The sequence below is a fragment of the Maylandia zebra genome, linkage group LG20 (assembly GCF_041146795.1).
Source record: "Maylandia zebra isolate NMK-2024a linkage group LG20, Mzebra_GT3a, whole genome shotgun sequence".
NCBI classification, from domain to species: domain Eukaryota; kingdom Metazoa; phylum Chordata; class Actinopteri; order Cichliformes; family Cichlidae; genus Maylandia; species Maylandia zebra.
Genome location: NC_135186.1, coordinates 21,493,716 through 21,510,152, shown reverse-complemented (window position 1 = coordinate 21,510,152; position 16,437 = coordinate 21,493,716). Strand labels below are relative to the sequence as shown.

Sequence of the window (16,437 nt, the reverse complement as noted above, 5' to 3'; positions counted from 1 at the left end):
TATTAGACAAAGAATGTCTCCTATTAAAAACGCAGTTTTCCAAACACACTACAGGAAAAAGTAATTCATCTAAAACCTGAAACCTTGTGTGTCACCTCTGACACCAAGAACTGCATCAAGTGTTGGGTGCAGGAAGCCTCCCTTTGCCTTCACACAATCGTTTTTAACCCATCCACTCCCACCATGATCTCAGGCCTTGAGGCAACAGTCATGAAAACTAATCTTAACTGAAGAAAGATTGTTAGATGGACTCGTCCGTAATCTCCATGTGCATCTCTCTGGGTGGGCGCATACCTTGTCTGGGTAAAAGTCTTTCCCTGGTGGGTTGACGATCTCAGCCATAAAGGGAGAGTGCTGGATGTCCTCATTGTTGCAGAGCACATGGACGGCATACTCGCCAGGCTCTGTGGGCCAGTAGCGCACGTCACACGATCCATCACCCTTGTCATCACACTCGATCTTGGCCTGAGACGGACCTTCCACAGAGAAACCTGAAGAACAGTTTCAGAGAAGAAACTGAAGATGATCTGCACATGCTTTCAGGACCGACCCCATGCCCGCGTATGGCACTTACCCAGTGTACCGACATTGTCTCCAACAGCCTCCACCACAAAGTCAGCAGATTTACCAACAACGCCTCCTTCCAGTCCAGGACCCCAGGCCCTCACCTTCTGCTGGCTAGCCTCGGTGCCAATCTTGACCTCCACGGGACTAAACAGAGCATCGAATGGTCAGTCACAATGACAAGTTGGAGTCAGTGTTTTGTTTGCACGCCCATGTGTACCTGCGTGGAATGTGCTGTCCTCCCCAGGTGATGGTGATGGAATATGTTCCAGGTGTGGTGGGGTAATACTCAAATCCATACACACCGTCTCCAAGGTCTTTCCGTTTACACGGCTCCTCCAGACCCTCTGTGAACAAGATGCCTTTGCATTATTTCTTTAATCCAGTCTTACTTTATCATTTTAGGAAGGAGGAAGCATCCCCAGTCTGTTTGTAGTGAAACCACAAACAATAGATTCATTGGCTGCTCAGAACCACATTTAAGAAAACAAAACCATAGCTCAGAGTAGAAATCCTCTGAGGCGATCGTCATTTTAGGTTGCATTTAAAAAAAAAAAAAAGGTACATTTTTAAAATGCTTTATGCACAAAATTGTTCCCGTTGGACACAAGAAGCAGATTCTGCAGCCTGATCAGGCTGGTGTTTGTGCAGCTGGCTCACTGTGCTGTGATAACAGTGCATTTGTCAAAGACTGATGTGAACAGTGAAGACAGTCTGAATGTCAAAGAGCGCAGAGGAGGGCTGCAGACGTCAGGAGCTACTCTTTCAGTGACAACAGCTGGCTGCGCTCGTTTGTCTTCACTGTTCTGTTGGTTTGTTGTCAGTTAGCTAAAGATTATCTGGGGCTTTGTAAATCCAACAACCTCATTTACTGATGTGTTTGTTTGTTGGGTTTTCTCTTCAGATTGCAAACATTAATCCCACCTCAAGCACAAAAACCAATATGAACTTTTGGATTAGAACTCACTGGGGCCCTTGATGGTGACTTTCAGCTCCCCAGTGCCGGCTCCTTTTGTGTAAACCTTGAAGTCTGCAGTCTCCTTCACCCGGAGGCCCTTTGGCTGCAGACCACGACCCTTGGCTCTGCAGAGGCTGGGGTTACATGCTGTGGACAAACAGAGCGAGTGAGACGGGCACGGCTCCGAGTAACATTATGACCACATTTCAGTGGGGACAAGACCAATGAAGTGTGAGGTGAATGACATTAAACACAAACCATCCATCACACTCCAGATCTGTTGGAAAGCAAATGTTATTTTCTCCTTCCTACTACCCTGCATGCCCCCAGTTATCCACCCATCCTTTCCTGCAGAGGGAATTCTTAGACCACAGGGAAGGAAGTGAGCCATTATCCTCACACAGGAAGTGGGATATCCCTTCATATCACTTTATTAAAACTGTAAAAAGCAGTGCTGAGTCACAGCGAGACCAAGTGCAGAAAGCAAAGGAAGCCTTCCAGGAAGATAAAGTGTCTCAAGATATGGTCCATGTTATTGTATTCAGATGTGTTGCACTTGCAAAAGCTACTGGACACAGAGACACCACATTAATGGCAGAAGATTGTTCTGTGTTTTGTTTTAAACCAAAGTTACTTTGTTTTTAATGTCTTTCAGCCTAATCTAAGGGGACCTTCTGGTTAGCAGCAGAGCTGTTTAATGACTTTTGGTTTTTCCCGATTGTGAAACTGAGGAAATTCTTTACAAGCTCTTGTTGTTTCCCACAGGCTCACTTTAAAGGACGACCATGATCTAAACGTTATCAGTTAGTAGGGGATGAGCCTATACTTGGCAAGTGGCAACCCTTCACTACTTTGTTAATGTGCAGCTCTTTCCATTTAACACCAAAGCAAATGCATTTGTTCTGTGAGCCCATTATACAAGCTGAATTTGTTTTCTGTCTGACAGACTCTGGCTGCATGGACGTCTTACTGGATCTCAAAAAGACAGTGAGTTACTATTAGGTAGCAGCCACACCCACCGTTCTGCTAAAAGCTATTTAAATCATGTAAATATAATTCTTAGTAACCCAGGTCACTGTTAACTTAAGACCACAGATTGGCTGTAATGAGGAACTGGTTTCCTGATCAAACACACTACAGCTTAATTTTCTGGGAATGTGTTTCTTCATGAATGTGCTGAAAACACCAAATAAGGAGATTCACACCACTGTGGACGCTCGAGTCACGTGAAGTTTACAGGCAGCCGACACACACAGCAAGTTTACAGGGGGAAAACACACACACACACACACACGACAGAGTAGGTACCAAAGAGATCCCAGGAAGGAAGAGGCTGTTCCAGAGAGAGGACAGATGCCAGCAGGCTTCTATCAAAGAGAAGAGGACATAACATCCAGCAGAGGAACACAGCAGAGGTTAGACACAGGAGAAGCAGAAACACATTTTAAAACGGCTGCTGTGGTAGAAGTGTTCAGTTAGCAGTGACATCCTCCCAGATTTACACTCAGTGAAGCTTTAACATATGCTCACCCTCTCCCACATCAACTGTGAAAGGACTCTTGCTGATCTGACCACCAGCAAAGGTCACGTAAATGGTGTGCTGGCCCTCCTGGGTGGGTTTGTAGGTGCAGCGATAGCTGCTGTTACCCTTGTCCTCAATGGTGCACGTCACCGTGTTCTTATTCCCTGCAGGGTCCATGATCACCACTTCCACCTCTCCAACACCAGCACCTTAGAAAAACAGGAGGAAACGCACAGTTAAACACTCCATGTGGCCTGATGTTACAGCTAGCTGCACAAACCTACATTACCTGCTGTGTACACATCAAAGTAAGTGGACTTGTTAGCAATATTTCCTGAGGGCTCGAGGCCCGGTCCCTGTGCTGTGGCCTTGCTGGAGTCTCCCTGAGCCATGCCGACCTCCACCTCGAAGGGGCTCTTAGAGATGTGTTGCCCTGCAAACAGCACAGTCACCTACAAAGGAAGGAGAGCAGGAAAATGGCATGTTAGCTGTAATCACTGCTTTGTGGAGCAAAACCCATTTTCTACCTGAAAGATTACTTTAGGGATTATTTCTCACATCTTTAACATTGAATTCTTCACTCACCTTGTGCATGCCTGTCACTTTGGGGACATAGACAACAGAGTAGGTACGGTTCTTGTCATTGTTGGCCGTCACTTTAGCCTGAACACAGACACAATCGTTTTTAAATGAACAAAACTGAAAGTAGAAGTTACACACTAGGATGGATCACAGACCTCCTCTCTGTGGCCTGCAGGGTCCTCCACGTAAACCAGCACCTCTCCCATTCCTGCGCTGATGGTTTCCACGGTGAACGTAGCCTTTTTCATCACTACATTACCAACGGGCTCGACGCCTTCACACAACAGACAACATGTTAAAAATGTCTCACTGCAGTATGAGGCTCACAGTTTCTCTGTGGATACAAGCAAAGGTGCATCAGCTGCATGTGGTGATGCGCGTGCATGCCGGCATACCTGGGCCATAGGCACGCGCCTTCTTGGGGTTGAGTTTGGGTCGCAGAGGTGCTCCAGGCTTGAGCTTGGCTTTGGGGAACTGTGACAGGTAGGTCATGACTGAGTGCTCGTCCACATTGGGGTCCACGATCTCTTCAGGGGTTATCACCTAGGAGACGAGGAGGAACATTTTTCTAAATGTAACGGCGGGCAGCCCTCCCCACGACTTGTTTGCATGTTTGTAGTAGGAGAACCAAGGTGACAGCTGTGCAGACGGAGGCAGGGCTTGATCAGTTACCGTGGAGATTACCCACAGGCAAACCCAGTGATGTTTTGATTGTGTGATTAAAACCACACACACGAGCTGTACGCATTTAGAAAGTACCTGAGACAGTCGCACGCAAACCAGGAGCCAGACAAACCACAGAGTCTGGAGGGGAAGGACGCCGACAGTTTCTTAGCAGAAGCACGGCTGAAGGCGGAAACGCCAGCGACCACAGAGCCAACTGTCAGCACGCTACAGCGTGCCAATCATGCCAACAGTACTGAGACACACACACACACACACACACACACACACACACAGAGCAACGCCACACAGGCGGCACAGGAAACTGAGTTCACTTTCAAAGCTCCCTGGTAAATGCTGAAAAGGGGCTCAAATGTCAGGTTTCCCCACATGACTGCACCAGAACAGATTTACCGTTTCTAGTTTGCCAAAGACCCTCTGTAGCCTTACATAAGACTGAGGGGGTCTTTGGGGGGGGAACCAAGAATCGGACAGGTATGAAAATGGCCGCTCACTGACCAATTTATATAAAAAATAAAAATAAAAAAAAATAAGGAAGCCATCACCTGGGACCGTCACTCAGATAAGAGAATACTTGCACCACTGTGTAAGGATTCAAAAACAAAAAAGCTTCACTGCAGATAACAATCACCCTCAGGAAATGCACCACTTCCTTGTGTTTGGTGTCGGAGGGAGTGAAGTCATTAGCAGGTGTGGATAAGAGTTCAGTCATAGTTTCCAGAGCGTAGCATGATCACCTACACCAGCCTAATGGCAGACTGACTGCAAACGATGAACAGTCTGAAAGAACACGATGAGTTTACTGGTGAACAACCTCTACACTATTTTAAAAGTTCACCTGCTGTTAACCAGAGGCCCAAAGACCCATCAGTCAGCAGCTTCTGTAAAGCCTCTCAGCCTGTGGATGAGAGTCTCCAACAAGTTTCAATGACCAGTCCTCAGTGAAAGGCTCCATCATTTTACCTCCATTTAGATTAACTGCAGATGATGCAGTCATCCTCAAAGCCACCTTAACTCAAAGCAGGTTTTTGCTTTATATGCAAAATCTGTTCAAAAGTGAACGGTTGCTTATTTGTAAAACACTTGTGACTGGTCACAGTGACCAGCAGGAAGCAGTGCATTTCCCTCCAAAAGGCAGATAACTCTGGTTAAACGTTAGCTATGGGGAAAACATGATTGTGCTTGAACTGTGTTCCAATATCCAGCTTTTTTAATGTTACTCCTTCATTATCAGGTCACCTGTGGAATGCCGAGCCAGTCATCAGCTTGCTGCATGGCTTCACGTGCGTTGTCCACTGGTTTTGTCTGATCCCACTGGTCCCAGTCAGGACACAGACCTGCAGGAATAAGAGGTCAGATGGATTCACTATATGAAGCAGAAGGGTTCATTTATAGTACTGGCTGTACTGATTATGACGAGTATAAGATCTCAATGAGAAAAAAAAAAAGTGTTTAATGATATTGAACTTGCTAGAAATGCTAATGCAGAGTGGACATTTTTCCTGATGACATGTATAAGCTCAGCTAGCTCTGCATTTCACCACCGAGAGTGGATCTGTCGTGTCTTTGCTAATTTTCTGTCATTGCTCCATATTTTTTTATTAACACTTGCATAATTTAAAATCATGTGTCCTGGCTTCAGAGGGCTCCAACACTCAGATGTCTTGACAATGAGAGCAGAAATCCCCAATATGGTCATCTGAAGCATACAGCTCTGCCCCACCCAGCCACTGTTTAAGGTTGCACTGAGGAGCTGTGCCAGGGCTGTATAAGATAAATAAGAAGTTGAGTAAAAGCAGAGTAGATCCCCTTTACACAGTGAAACAGCATTTCTGATTAATTAGACATGGAGTGCTTCCTGTTATAGCCAGTCTGTCTAATTAAGGACAACATGTTGACTCCAAACTTGTAGCCTTGATGATATCCAGAAGATAAAGGCAGAATGTCTAATCTCTGCAGCAGTACGTAGGTGTGGGCAACTCTGGCTCCCAGACATGTCTGCCCTTGAATGATGAGCCTGTCCTGGAAATGCGGCCATGTCAGCAGTTATTTACTTGCTGGTAAGTCTGATGGCTGTCATTTCAGGACGCTGCAGTAAATCTGTTTGCTTCTGTGGAGGCCTCGTCTCCAGCTTGAGGTTGCTGGTGAGCCATAGCAACGCCAAACACTCCAAGCATGTAAACAGAAACCTCCTTTGTCCCCCGACAGAGCTCTGTACCCCCCTCTAGCTGCTCATCACTCTTCCCATCTGTTTTATTGACACGTGAGAATATCATGCTTTCCCCTCACCCAACCTCCAGCTGTCAGTCACTGCTGTGTGTTTAATGTTAGACGTATGAGGCGAGGTTGGCGTGCAGTTTGAGGAGTGGTAGTGTTGCGTCAGTGCACTGCTTAGTTCCACAATCTTTAAGTCCTCTCTAGCTGCTGGACTGAAATGTGTCACTACGTGCCACAGAGACCTGCACACAGGTCGAGGACCGTTTCACACGTCAGCTTTAAATGAATGCTGAACTGTGTTGGCCTGATTATTGATTTTAGCATCTCTACAGACACACACCTCAGCATTTCTGCTGCTTTGTGACGGAGATGTTTTCTGTTTCACTGCAGTGTCACTTACTGTGATTGGCTCTTGTTTATTATTGTTTGCGTAGTTATTTACTACCTTTGTGTGTCTCACTTGGTGAGCCGCATTACCAAATGAGAGCAACATGGTTTACACAATCCCTCGGGAAGTGAAAGACACAAGTCCCCTCTGGGGTCAGGTCAGGAAGGACTGGTGTCAAACTCAAACATGCAGACTTGCTACTGTGAGCCTGTGGGACAAGCTGAAAGTAGCTTCTCACCACACTGGTGTGATCGCTGAACACTCCAAATTTAATGATTCTTTATCGGTTAACATAAAATAAATAAGCGACTAATTTTTAAAATGGCCTGTATTTGTATAGTGCTTTAAAGCATGTGTCCAAGAACATGTTTAAAAATACTGAATCTTCACTGGAGCAGCAGAACATCGAGACAGGAGCCTCGTCTTTCTGAAATAGATGCATCTCGTTCTTGGTACTGGGCTCGTCTCAGGATCAGCCCCTAGCAGTAGGGTAAACACACCCACACACCCAAGACCCCAGAACACCTCAACACATCCACTGTTTAGCTCACCTGGAGCACAGCTGTCAACCAGGGCTCCCAGGGCCCGGCCGGTCTGCCAGTCTCTGTTGAAGTTGGTGATGGGGAGCTCAGGCAGCTTGTTCTGGATCCATCCCAGCAGCCTCTGCTTGGGGGTTTTCTGCTTGCCATCATCTGCCTCTTCCTCTTCATCCCACATGGGCATGGAGATGGAGTAGTGCAGGATCAAGGTCCAAATCAGACCCAGGATCAGCTTCAGGTTTCCATCAACAATGGCTTTAGAGTCTGGGGACCAGATATGAGTCACGTTAAACAGTCGCACAAAGTTCCTTTATTTTAGAAACCAGCTTAGACCACCATAAAACAAAGCACGACTAGAAGGTCTCAGCCAAGGACATGAAGTAATCTGTACTTCAAATACTCAGATTCCTCCTGCTATCTAATGTTTGGCTGGATACATGCCCCTCCCCCTTTAAACATATTTCAGATGGTCTAATTTCCAGTGGTTGTCATAATTCGAAGATGTGTTCATTCTTGGAGCACTGCATTTCAAAAGACATTAACTCAGAGCCCAAACCTTTTTTTAAAAGTAGGAGGATAACAGTGCAAATTAAAAGCCGGGTTTCTGACACTGGTGGACAGAGTGCACGTCCTCAAATGGCAGTACAGCAACACAGTTTGTGGTTTGGGCCACCGCTGCAAAGCTTTAATATGAAAACCTTGGAGGATACGTCGAGTGTAAATGCATTTGTTTCAAGGACGGCAGATTTGACCACCATGTACCAGTCATGGACTTTGTTAACTACCTACCTCATTAATTGCTTTACATCAAAGGAGATTCAGTACATTAAACTCCAGGATGTACACAGAGTCCCGCTGACTCTGTAAAAACAGTCATTTTCTAATGGACTCTAGGCTGCTCCACTATTTACCCAGCGGTTGGGGATGGACTCATCTGATTTTGTGCCGGATGCCCTTCCTGATGCAACCCTCCCAATTAGCTGGGCTTGAAAGCAGCACTGGGAGTACACCAGCTTGGAATCCCCACAGACTGGATTTATGAAGACGCCAACCAATTCCTTTCATGGTGTTTTATTAACTCAGTGTGGATGACTCATGAGCACAGTGAGTTTAAGTGTAATAAATGTGTATATAAATAAAATTGACCTTTTATTTGAACTAATTTTAATTTCACACGTCTTTGATGCATTTTTGCAGTGTAATAAAACTTGACCATTTTTGAAACTCCATTTGTGTTAATGAAACAGTGACGCTGAAGCGTGACAAAGACATGAAATTCATCTGAATTAGAGCCTGAACTGTCTGAATTCAGACGATAGCGTGAGAACTTCCAGAACAGAGAGTGCCATGATGAATGCAGAGCTGAATCACATTAAAACTGAGACACTGACACACTAGTTCCAGTTGTGACGACCACACCAACAGCACACCGACTTCTGTATTTGCATTTTTCTATTTTCAAGTCTAAACCACATACTGCTGCAAGCTGAGTAAAAGGTGATGCAACCATAAGCTAGCCTGGGCATGAGCACACATACCGGCCCACATAAATGCTACTGCATGCACATAGCTTGCACAAGAAGCAAGACCAATGATTCCTAAGATCAGGCCTTGAGGAACGGGTGTGGCGCAGTGTTTGTGCGTTTCCAAGCTGATGTTGATCAGATTATTAGTTAGAGGAAATAATGGGGCCAAGTTCAGATTCTTGGAAGAACCTGAGATCCAGTTCTGAAATACGAACAAAGCCCCACTTTTACGTGCAGCGTTTTTGTTTTGCAGGGTTTGGGAGAGCTTTAGTCTTCATTGCAATCTTAACTCCCCACCCCTGAATTTACAGCTACACTGGAATAACTGTTGGTGACAGCAAACCAGCCTCAACCACAGTGACACCACCCGAGCCCTTTGCTGGAGCTACTGCAGCATTAATGGTCTTCTCTGGGAGTCAGCGAGAGCGTGAGGATGCATGATGCAGATAAAGATGAGGAACAGAACAGCAACAGGAAATCTTTTCCCCATAACAACCTTCAACAAGTCGAGCTGTTTGTGCACATGCAGAACTGGGACAATCTGTCTTAGCTGGCTGCTCGTCTGAATCCATGCGCCAACAGAAAAGCATGCTCTCGAGCAGCCAACGCTGCTCTACATGACATGTCAGCTGCCTTCTGTTTGGCGTGGGTGGGTGAGAGACACTCCATAGGGGTGATCAAACAGAACTGGATCAGATGCTTGGATGGCCAGCTACTGTGGGAACTTTGAGAAAGAAGCAAAGAGGCAGCGGCGGAGGGGCGCAGAGATATGTTGCCTAGGGACAGATAAACCCAGGACTTATAAACTGTTATTAGTACTGATAGCAGAGTCTGAATAAGACCACAGGTTGGTACGTGTAGCAAGAATGCAGAGCAGCTAAGTAGAGGCGTGTCAGCCTGCCAGCCATCCCAGCAGAGACACAACACTACTAGTTTTAGTACTTGTACAATTAAGAGAACACAATCTGCTGCTTTTAGTTCAACACGACAGTCCCCTATAAAGGAATATTGTTAGGACTTCATTCAGCTCCGAGTCTGTGTCTTTGATTCATGTCTTGCACACACAAAAGCCACTAAACATTCAAGGAATCTGCCAGCATTCCCAGCAGAGCACAGCTCACCAAGCCTGACAGAGCCCATATATGGACACATGCTGCCACAGACTCCCCCCTCTGCTGACTCATACACCCCCTGCAACAAGCTTGTGTGTACCACGGAGGCTACCGTATGGAGTGTCTGTGGTCCCTTTACTCCTAAAACTCCCATGATTCATTGGTATGGCTCATCGTTACTGCAGCAGCCCCTCCACAGCCCTCCTGTGGCATTACATGACATCATCACAACCCGTGACCTGTACCCTGACCTGGTCTCAGCAACGAGACCACGGGGAGCGAGAGCGCTCTGCACGGTTCAGACTGTACAGCAACATCTGGAGCCGATTAGTCCTGAGAGCTTGTAAACTGAAGAACAAGCAGCAGTCCCGAGGCCTCTCCCGTCCATGTTATCCTTACACAATAATGATGAAGTGTAACCGTAGCATGACTGTCACCATCTCTGTATGTTCATAATATCTCCAGCTCACATGTGGAAAGGAATTTTAATGAAATTCTTAACATGTCACATGACCGTACGTGTATGTGTAACATACATATGAGGAAAAAAAAACAAAACATTAGTGAAGTCCCACTGAGAAACAATGGGACCATCATTTCCAAAATGAGCGTTATGTTGATTCACAAAGACTTGAAACTCATCAGTTTGATGTCAGAGTTCGTGGTTAATCTGGAGTCGTGCAGCAGAGGAAACAGAGCAGCTGCTGAGAATGTAACTGCAGTCACAGGGAGACTGAAGAAAAGACATTCATAATAAAGCTTAAAAATAAAGTCATTTGCTTTGTTCATGCTGGCCCACATATACCAATACACTAAATGTAATCTATTGTTATACAGAGTTTAGGCTAAAAGCTCCAAATGCTGAAATCTGTGGCCTGCAGCTGTTCTTCCCCTCCCACTTCTTCCTCTGACTGCACCAAGCCACACTGGAGCTACTACACTTCCTCCTCTTCCTTTCTACTCCTTCCACTCATCCTCCCTCCCCTCAGCACTCCCTAAGCTGGGGGAGAAAAAAAAAAAAAAAAAAAAAAAAAAGTTCCTCCTGGTTTTTTAGCCTTAAAAGGGCAGAAGCACACTGGATTTGGCAGGGCCCCCCCACCACCCCCAATTCCCTGGGCTCTGGTTACAGACAGGGAGGGGAGGAGGCAGGACGGACAGGGAAAGGGAAGGAAAGAGGCAGAAGGGGCGGAGGTCTGAAAGAAAGAAAAAAGGTGCGGGGAGTGAAAGTGCTGCATGGGACATTTTTATAAGGCTGCACTGACAGCAGCACACACTGAAGATGGGATGTGTTCATCTGAGTGAAGCAAGCAGAGAAAATGGCCTTGGACAAAAGGATGATCAGGAGGTGAGGGAGGACATGGGTACCATGTCAAATGATGGAACACAATACAAGTGTTTCCTGGAAACCGCTGAGAAGTACTATTAAAGTACTGATTATTCCCTCGATAACATCGTAATAAGAACAGTAACATAAGACATTATCTATGAAAAACAATGTGTCTGCTGTTTATGTGCAGTTTAAATGTGTGCTGGAAAAAGTGCTTGTTGAGTTTGAACATGAGGCATGGGGAGTTGTGGCAGTTTTCCATATATGATGTAATGGAATAGCCAGAATACCTCTGAACTGAATGGGAACACACTCTGCTAATTCCAGGATCCACATGACCAACCCCCTCTGCCTGTGCAGACAGGAAGTTGTGCTAATGATAATGAGCTGGCAGGAAGTGATCTATTTTGACCCAACTGAGTGGCTAAGAGCTTATCGCAGCCCGACCTGCATTCCTCTCTGCCCTCATCACCAAAGGCTCTCCTTTCCTTCATCGTCATGTTTCTGAAAGATTACATTTAAGATCATAACATCCGAACACAGCAGGCTAAACTGGTGAGTGAGCGTTCCCAGTGGAACTGTGCAGCACTCATGTTATGACCAAAACAGGAGTTTTCCGGGTTTTGGGAGTAGCTTAACTTCAAAAAGGAACCCACCGCTCGCTGAATTCTGCTTATTAACATGGTCCAAGTTTCAAATAGTTTTCCACCAAGCTGATAACTGATGCAGCCACAAGCATCAGTGTAGCTTCATATGTTGGCTAATGAGCAATAAGACTGAATGTGCCAGTTTGCTCCATCTAGCAGCTCAGGTGTCACTGCAGCCAGGAGAATCTGACTTTAACCAAGGAAACGCATCCATCTCCATCACATGGCTCTTTAAACACCTTCTCTTTGGTTAATGTCAGAGATCAACAACACTGGCTTAAATTGGCACCCATTTCCTCAGGTTATTTGTAGAGCCATGGTGCCACACTGTGTGGACATCCAAGTTGCAAAAGTAGAAACATGGCAGAGGGAAGTTAATGTTTGACAGTATGAAACTTAATTGTGCAAAATCACATATCTGTTGTATACAGCAATTACAAACATCTTTACGTGCTTTGATGTTTCCCAATCATCTAAGGAACACGTGCAAGCAGCACCTTACAGTTGTAACAAACTTCCTTAAATGCTTCATCGTCCTGGGATCACTTCTATAAAACTTTTCATTATCATGGGACAGCATAACAGGAGGGAGCAGCTGGCTATTACTACACAGGCGTCTGTCTCAACCTGCTTACCTCCACTACCAGCAGACACAAGGAAGCTGCAATTTATGAAGATGATTCCACACCAAGCCTGGAAGAGCTTGGCACAACATTCACTCATGCACCGTTTCTGCATTTTCTGCACAGGCTCAGTCAAGTTCATACAAAGCAGGGTTTCAAATCTGGGTTTGGCTGACGGGCTGGAACAGAGATGCTGCCGACATGATTATGATGGAGAATGAACCTCTGCACAAACAGAGGAATATTTGATGAGGACAACAAGTCTTAATCTGCTGAACAGCTAATGTTTGTTAAAGCTCCATTTCACTTAGACACAAATAGGATGAAGCTTGTACAAACATGGGTGTGATGAGGGCAGGGGAACAATCACTTACACCGTCTTTGCACAAGGATGCAACAGGAATTTCCTCACAACTAAAGATTTATACAGAAGATGCTTGTAAGATGTTCTATAGTCACAGCAAACTAAACGACTGCATGAGATGTGCTGTTGGATCACTGCTAACACCACTGCCTGCTGCTGGCAGCCTCTGTGACCGAACCCATGTTAGGTCTTTGGATTCATCAGTAGTCATGAGTCTGCTGCTGCTGCTGCCAGATCATGTGGGGCTTTGTCAGAGAGATTACCTGTTAGGCTGGAGCCTGGTTACAGTGAAGTCTGGACTCTGTCACTGTGGCTGTATACCATGCTGGCCGAGCCGTGCAGGAACACGAGCGATGCGAACCACACATGCAAAGGCACCATGTTTACAGCTGAAGGAGCAAACAAGGTTTGGCAGGAAGAGTCTCCTTTAACCATTTATCTCCTGTGGATTTACTGTCAGCAGGCCCATTTGACAAGTTCTGTTTAAGTGAAAGCAACTCTTCTGGTTTGTCCTACAGACAAAACTCAAATGGTTCAGCAAAGATCAGAAGACGAGCTTTACAGGCATGTTTAGTGTCACAGTCACAACTAGGGCTGGGCCATATTATACCGTTCACGGTAATACCGGTATAATGTTAGGCAACGATAGGAAAATGAAATATCGCGATAGAATGGGAGTAAAACGCGCATGCGCAGTGCCTTTGTTTTCATACGCACATGGCCGATTGTTGAGTGAAACAGATGAACCAGAATTGGTTTGTAAAAATGGTGCAACTTCCGTGATGTGGAACTGGTTTGGTGTTTGTCCGTCAGATACACACAAAGCACATTTTTTTTGCAGAACATGCAAGCGGCCGTTGTTATTGTCGTATTTGTCGGACTAAGATGCTCTTAAATCTGGGAGTAATCTGGGTCCCAAACTCCGTATGCTTCAGGTCAAACAACACTGCAGCGTCACTTAGAGTTAAAAACTGTCTAAATTCTTTCATCTTTAATAAAACGATCAGCATTGCTGCTTTACCAGGTGTAACTATGAAGTTTAACTTCCAGGCATCCATGAAAACAAAAGTTATTACATTTAACGGAGTTAGAAGTTAGCAGGAAGCTAGCGGAAGTTAGCTCGCTAGTTTCGCTAGTTACCTAAGCATGATATTGCATGTTCTGACTGAGAGATTTCTGAAAAAAAAAAAAAAAATTCAAACGTACAGCTCTGCTATCACTTCCAACATAAATGAAGACAGGAAACTAAACAGCAGTGACGTTTGTTGGGTTACTGAAGTTGGGCTAGCTAGTATATAATGATGTGCTACGTGATCGCTAGCGACACAGCTATGTTAGCATAACATAAACAGTGAAGCTGGAGGACGAACACTTAACACTTTTCCACTTATAAAAGTTAACGTGAAGGTTCTTCATGGTTAGAGACAAATGCAATCACATGGCAGGATGCTGTAAACGGACCAAACTTCAGTCAGGAGAACAACTGAGATAATCCATCCACAATACGAGGTTAGTCATTAATATACTGCAACAACATGGGAATAGAGCAGCTGCCAGAGAATTCAACATTAATGAATCAATGGTACAGAAGTGGAGGAAGCAAGAAGAATGAGTTTAATAAAGTTTGATTTATCTGACTGCTTTGTTTCGCTTAATGTGCCTTATAATCCCGTGCACCTTACGGTCCGAAAAATGCATACTGCACACTGCAGTTTAATGTTGCAAAGCACCTCTTTAACTTCAGTGGATATTATACATGGTTATGCTCAGGATATGTCAGCCCATTTCTACTGGAAATGCCTTTTGGTTAAACTTTCAGCAAGGAATTTGCATTTGCACTGTTACATTTTTATAAAGCTTTAATGTACATAAAAACCAGCTTCTTGTTTAAGTGAAAATAAATGGAAGGTTGTCTTTTTGCGCTAGTAATGTTGTGGAGTTGTATTTTGTCTCGCATCAATTATATCGTCGGTTATATCGTTATCGCAAATTTTCAAATATATATCGTGATAAATATTTTTGGCCATATCGCCCTGCTCTAGTCACAACCTACTGATGTCTGAACACACAAACCAGAACTGACCATCTTTGCTTCACATTTCGTTTTTCAGAATATTTACATTGTTCCTGAAAAGTGATGATTTTTTAAACTTTACAGCCAAAGATGTGTAATAAGTCCATTTGACCAATATTATTATTGGTTAATAAATCTGGGAATCTTAGTCTGTTGCTGTAAGGTGGATTATAAGACACACAGCATCTCTATGGGAGATTCTGCTAGACTGATTTTGTTAACCTTTCAGTAAAGTTAGCCTAAAGGGAAAAAAGAAAAACCATCAGACTAAAGCTGACACGCTGCTGGTCCCAGTGTTGCATTTCCTGTGCAAAGAAGAACATGACATATCTGTAAGAGGAGCGTTTGCCAAACAGCCTGGCTCAGCCGGTGAAGGAGAGCCCTTTGTAACAGAGCTCAGTACCGGTCGGCGGTCGGCCCTCTCCAGATACATCTCCTGCAGCCCATCCACGGAGCCTCTGCCTTTAAACCAGCAACATTAGTTTCAGCCTCTCTAATGTCGCCCTTCCCAAAAAGCAAAGTTCATTTATTTTACTGTCAGACTGAGGCAGCATGCTGAAAGGTGACAACCAATCTTTAGAGAGGTTCAAAAAGCTGACTGTAGAAACAGTGACACTTTCTGCTGCTGGTGCATCTCTCCTTCATTTTGTGTCAGAGTCAAAAATCTGGCATTAAAAAAAATAAATAAATAAATAAAAAAAAATGATTTGACAGAACAGAAATCCACTGATTGTTACAGCACGGTGTTTGTCAAATCGTGCTCTACCTGCTGCTGACATGCAGCCAGAGTCAGACATTTACATAAAAAAAAAGAAAAAAATTCTTGAAATCCTGCTGATGCTGAAAATATCAGCTGTCAGAAAATACCAAAGTACCGAATATGATAGTTCTGTTTTCACAAAATGATTATCCCGTCTCTTATTTGTAGCCTGCACTCCATTAAATCCCTGTAATACTTCCCAGTTAGAGGCTTTGAGAGGGCGTGTACGAGAATGGGAGTTTGTGCTGACGTTCGCTCTTCATATTGAGAGCAGAGTGAAGCCCGAGTGAGAAAGACAGAATCTCACACATGAAAATCTCAAGCAAGCACAGTAGCCCAAAATAAGACTGTGGATAAGGACAGCCAATCAGAACAAAGTGGGCTTAAAGGGGGAGGAGTCGTTATTCCAGACAGAGCTACACCAAGGCCGTGTAGGAGATAACGGTTAATCACTCGGAGCTATTCTAGTTTTTATTCTTGGACTGAACAAGTTATAGGTCACGTACTGAACGTCTGTCGAGTTCAGTGAGGACACGTTTGCCTTTTCCTC

The 16,437-nt window shown here is 44.8% G+C and overlaps 1 protein-coding gene across 5 annotated transcripts in view; it reads right to left on the bottom strand.

The window, feature by feature from the left end:
- flna (filamin A, alpha (actin binding protein 280)) overlaps positions 1-16,437 on the bottom strand; it is a 43,936-nt gene that overhangs the window by 16,418 nt on the left and 11,081 nt on the right. For all 5 annotated transcript variants that reach the window (XM_076878229.1, XM_004545951.4, XM_076878228.1 and 2 more), the window contains exons 3-13: positions 7,467-7,718; positions 5,550-5,647; positions 4,022-4,169; positions 3,782-3,900; positions 3,630-3,707; positions 3,334-3,496; positions 3,053-3,253; positions 1,532-1,669; positions 785-911; positions 575-711; positions 295-491 (exon numbers count right to left, since the gene is read on the bottom strand). In XM_076878229.1, coding sequence (XP_076734344.1) covers positions 295-491; positions 575-711; positions 785-911; positions 1,532-1,669; positions 3,053-3,253; positions 3,334-3,496; positions 3,630-3,707; positions 3,782-3,900; positions 4,022-4,169; positions 5,550-5,647; positions 7,467-7,718 — 1,658 coding nt within the window. The remainder of the gene's footprint in view (positions 1-294; positions 492-574; positions 712-784; positions 912-1,531; positions 1,670-3,052; positions 3,254-3,333; positions 3,497-3,629; positions 3,708-3,781; positions 3,901-4,021; positions 4,170-5,549; positions 5,648-7,466; positions 7,719-16,437) is intronic.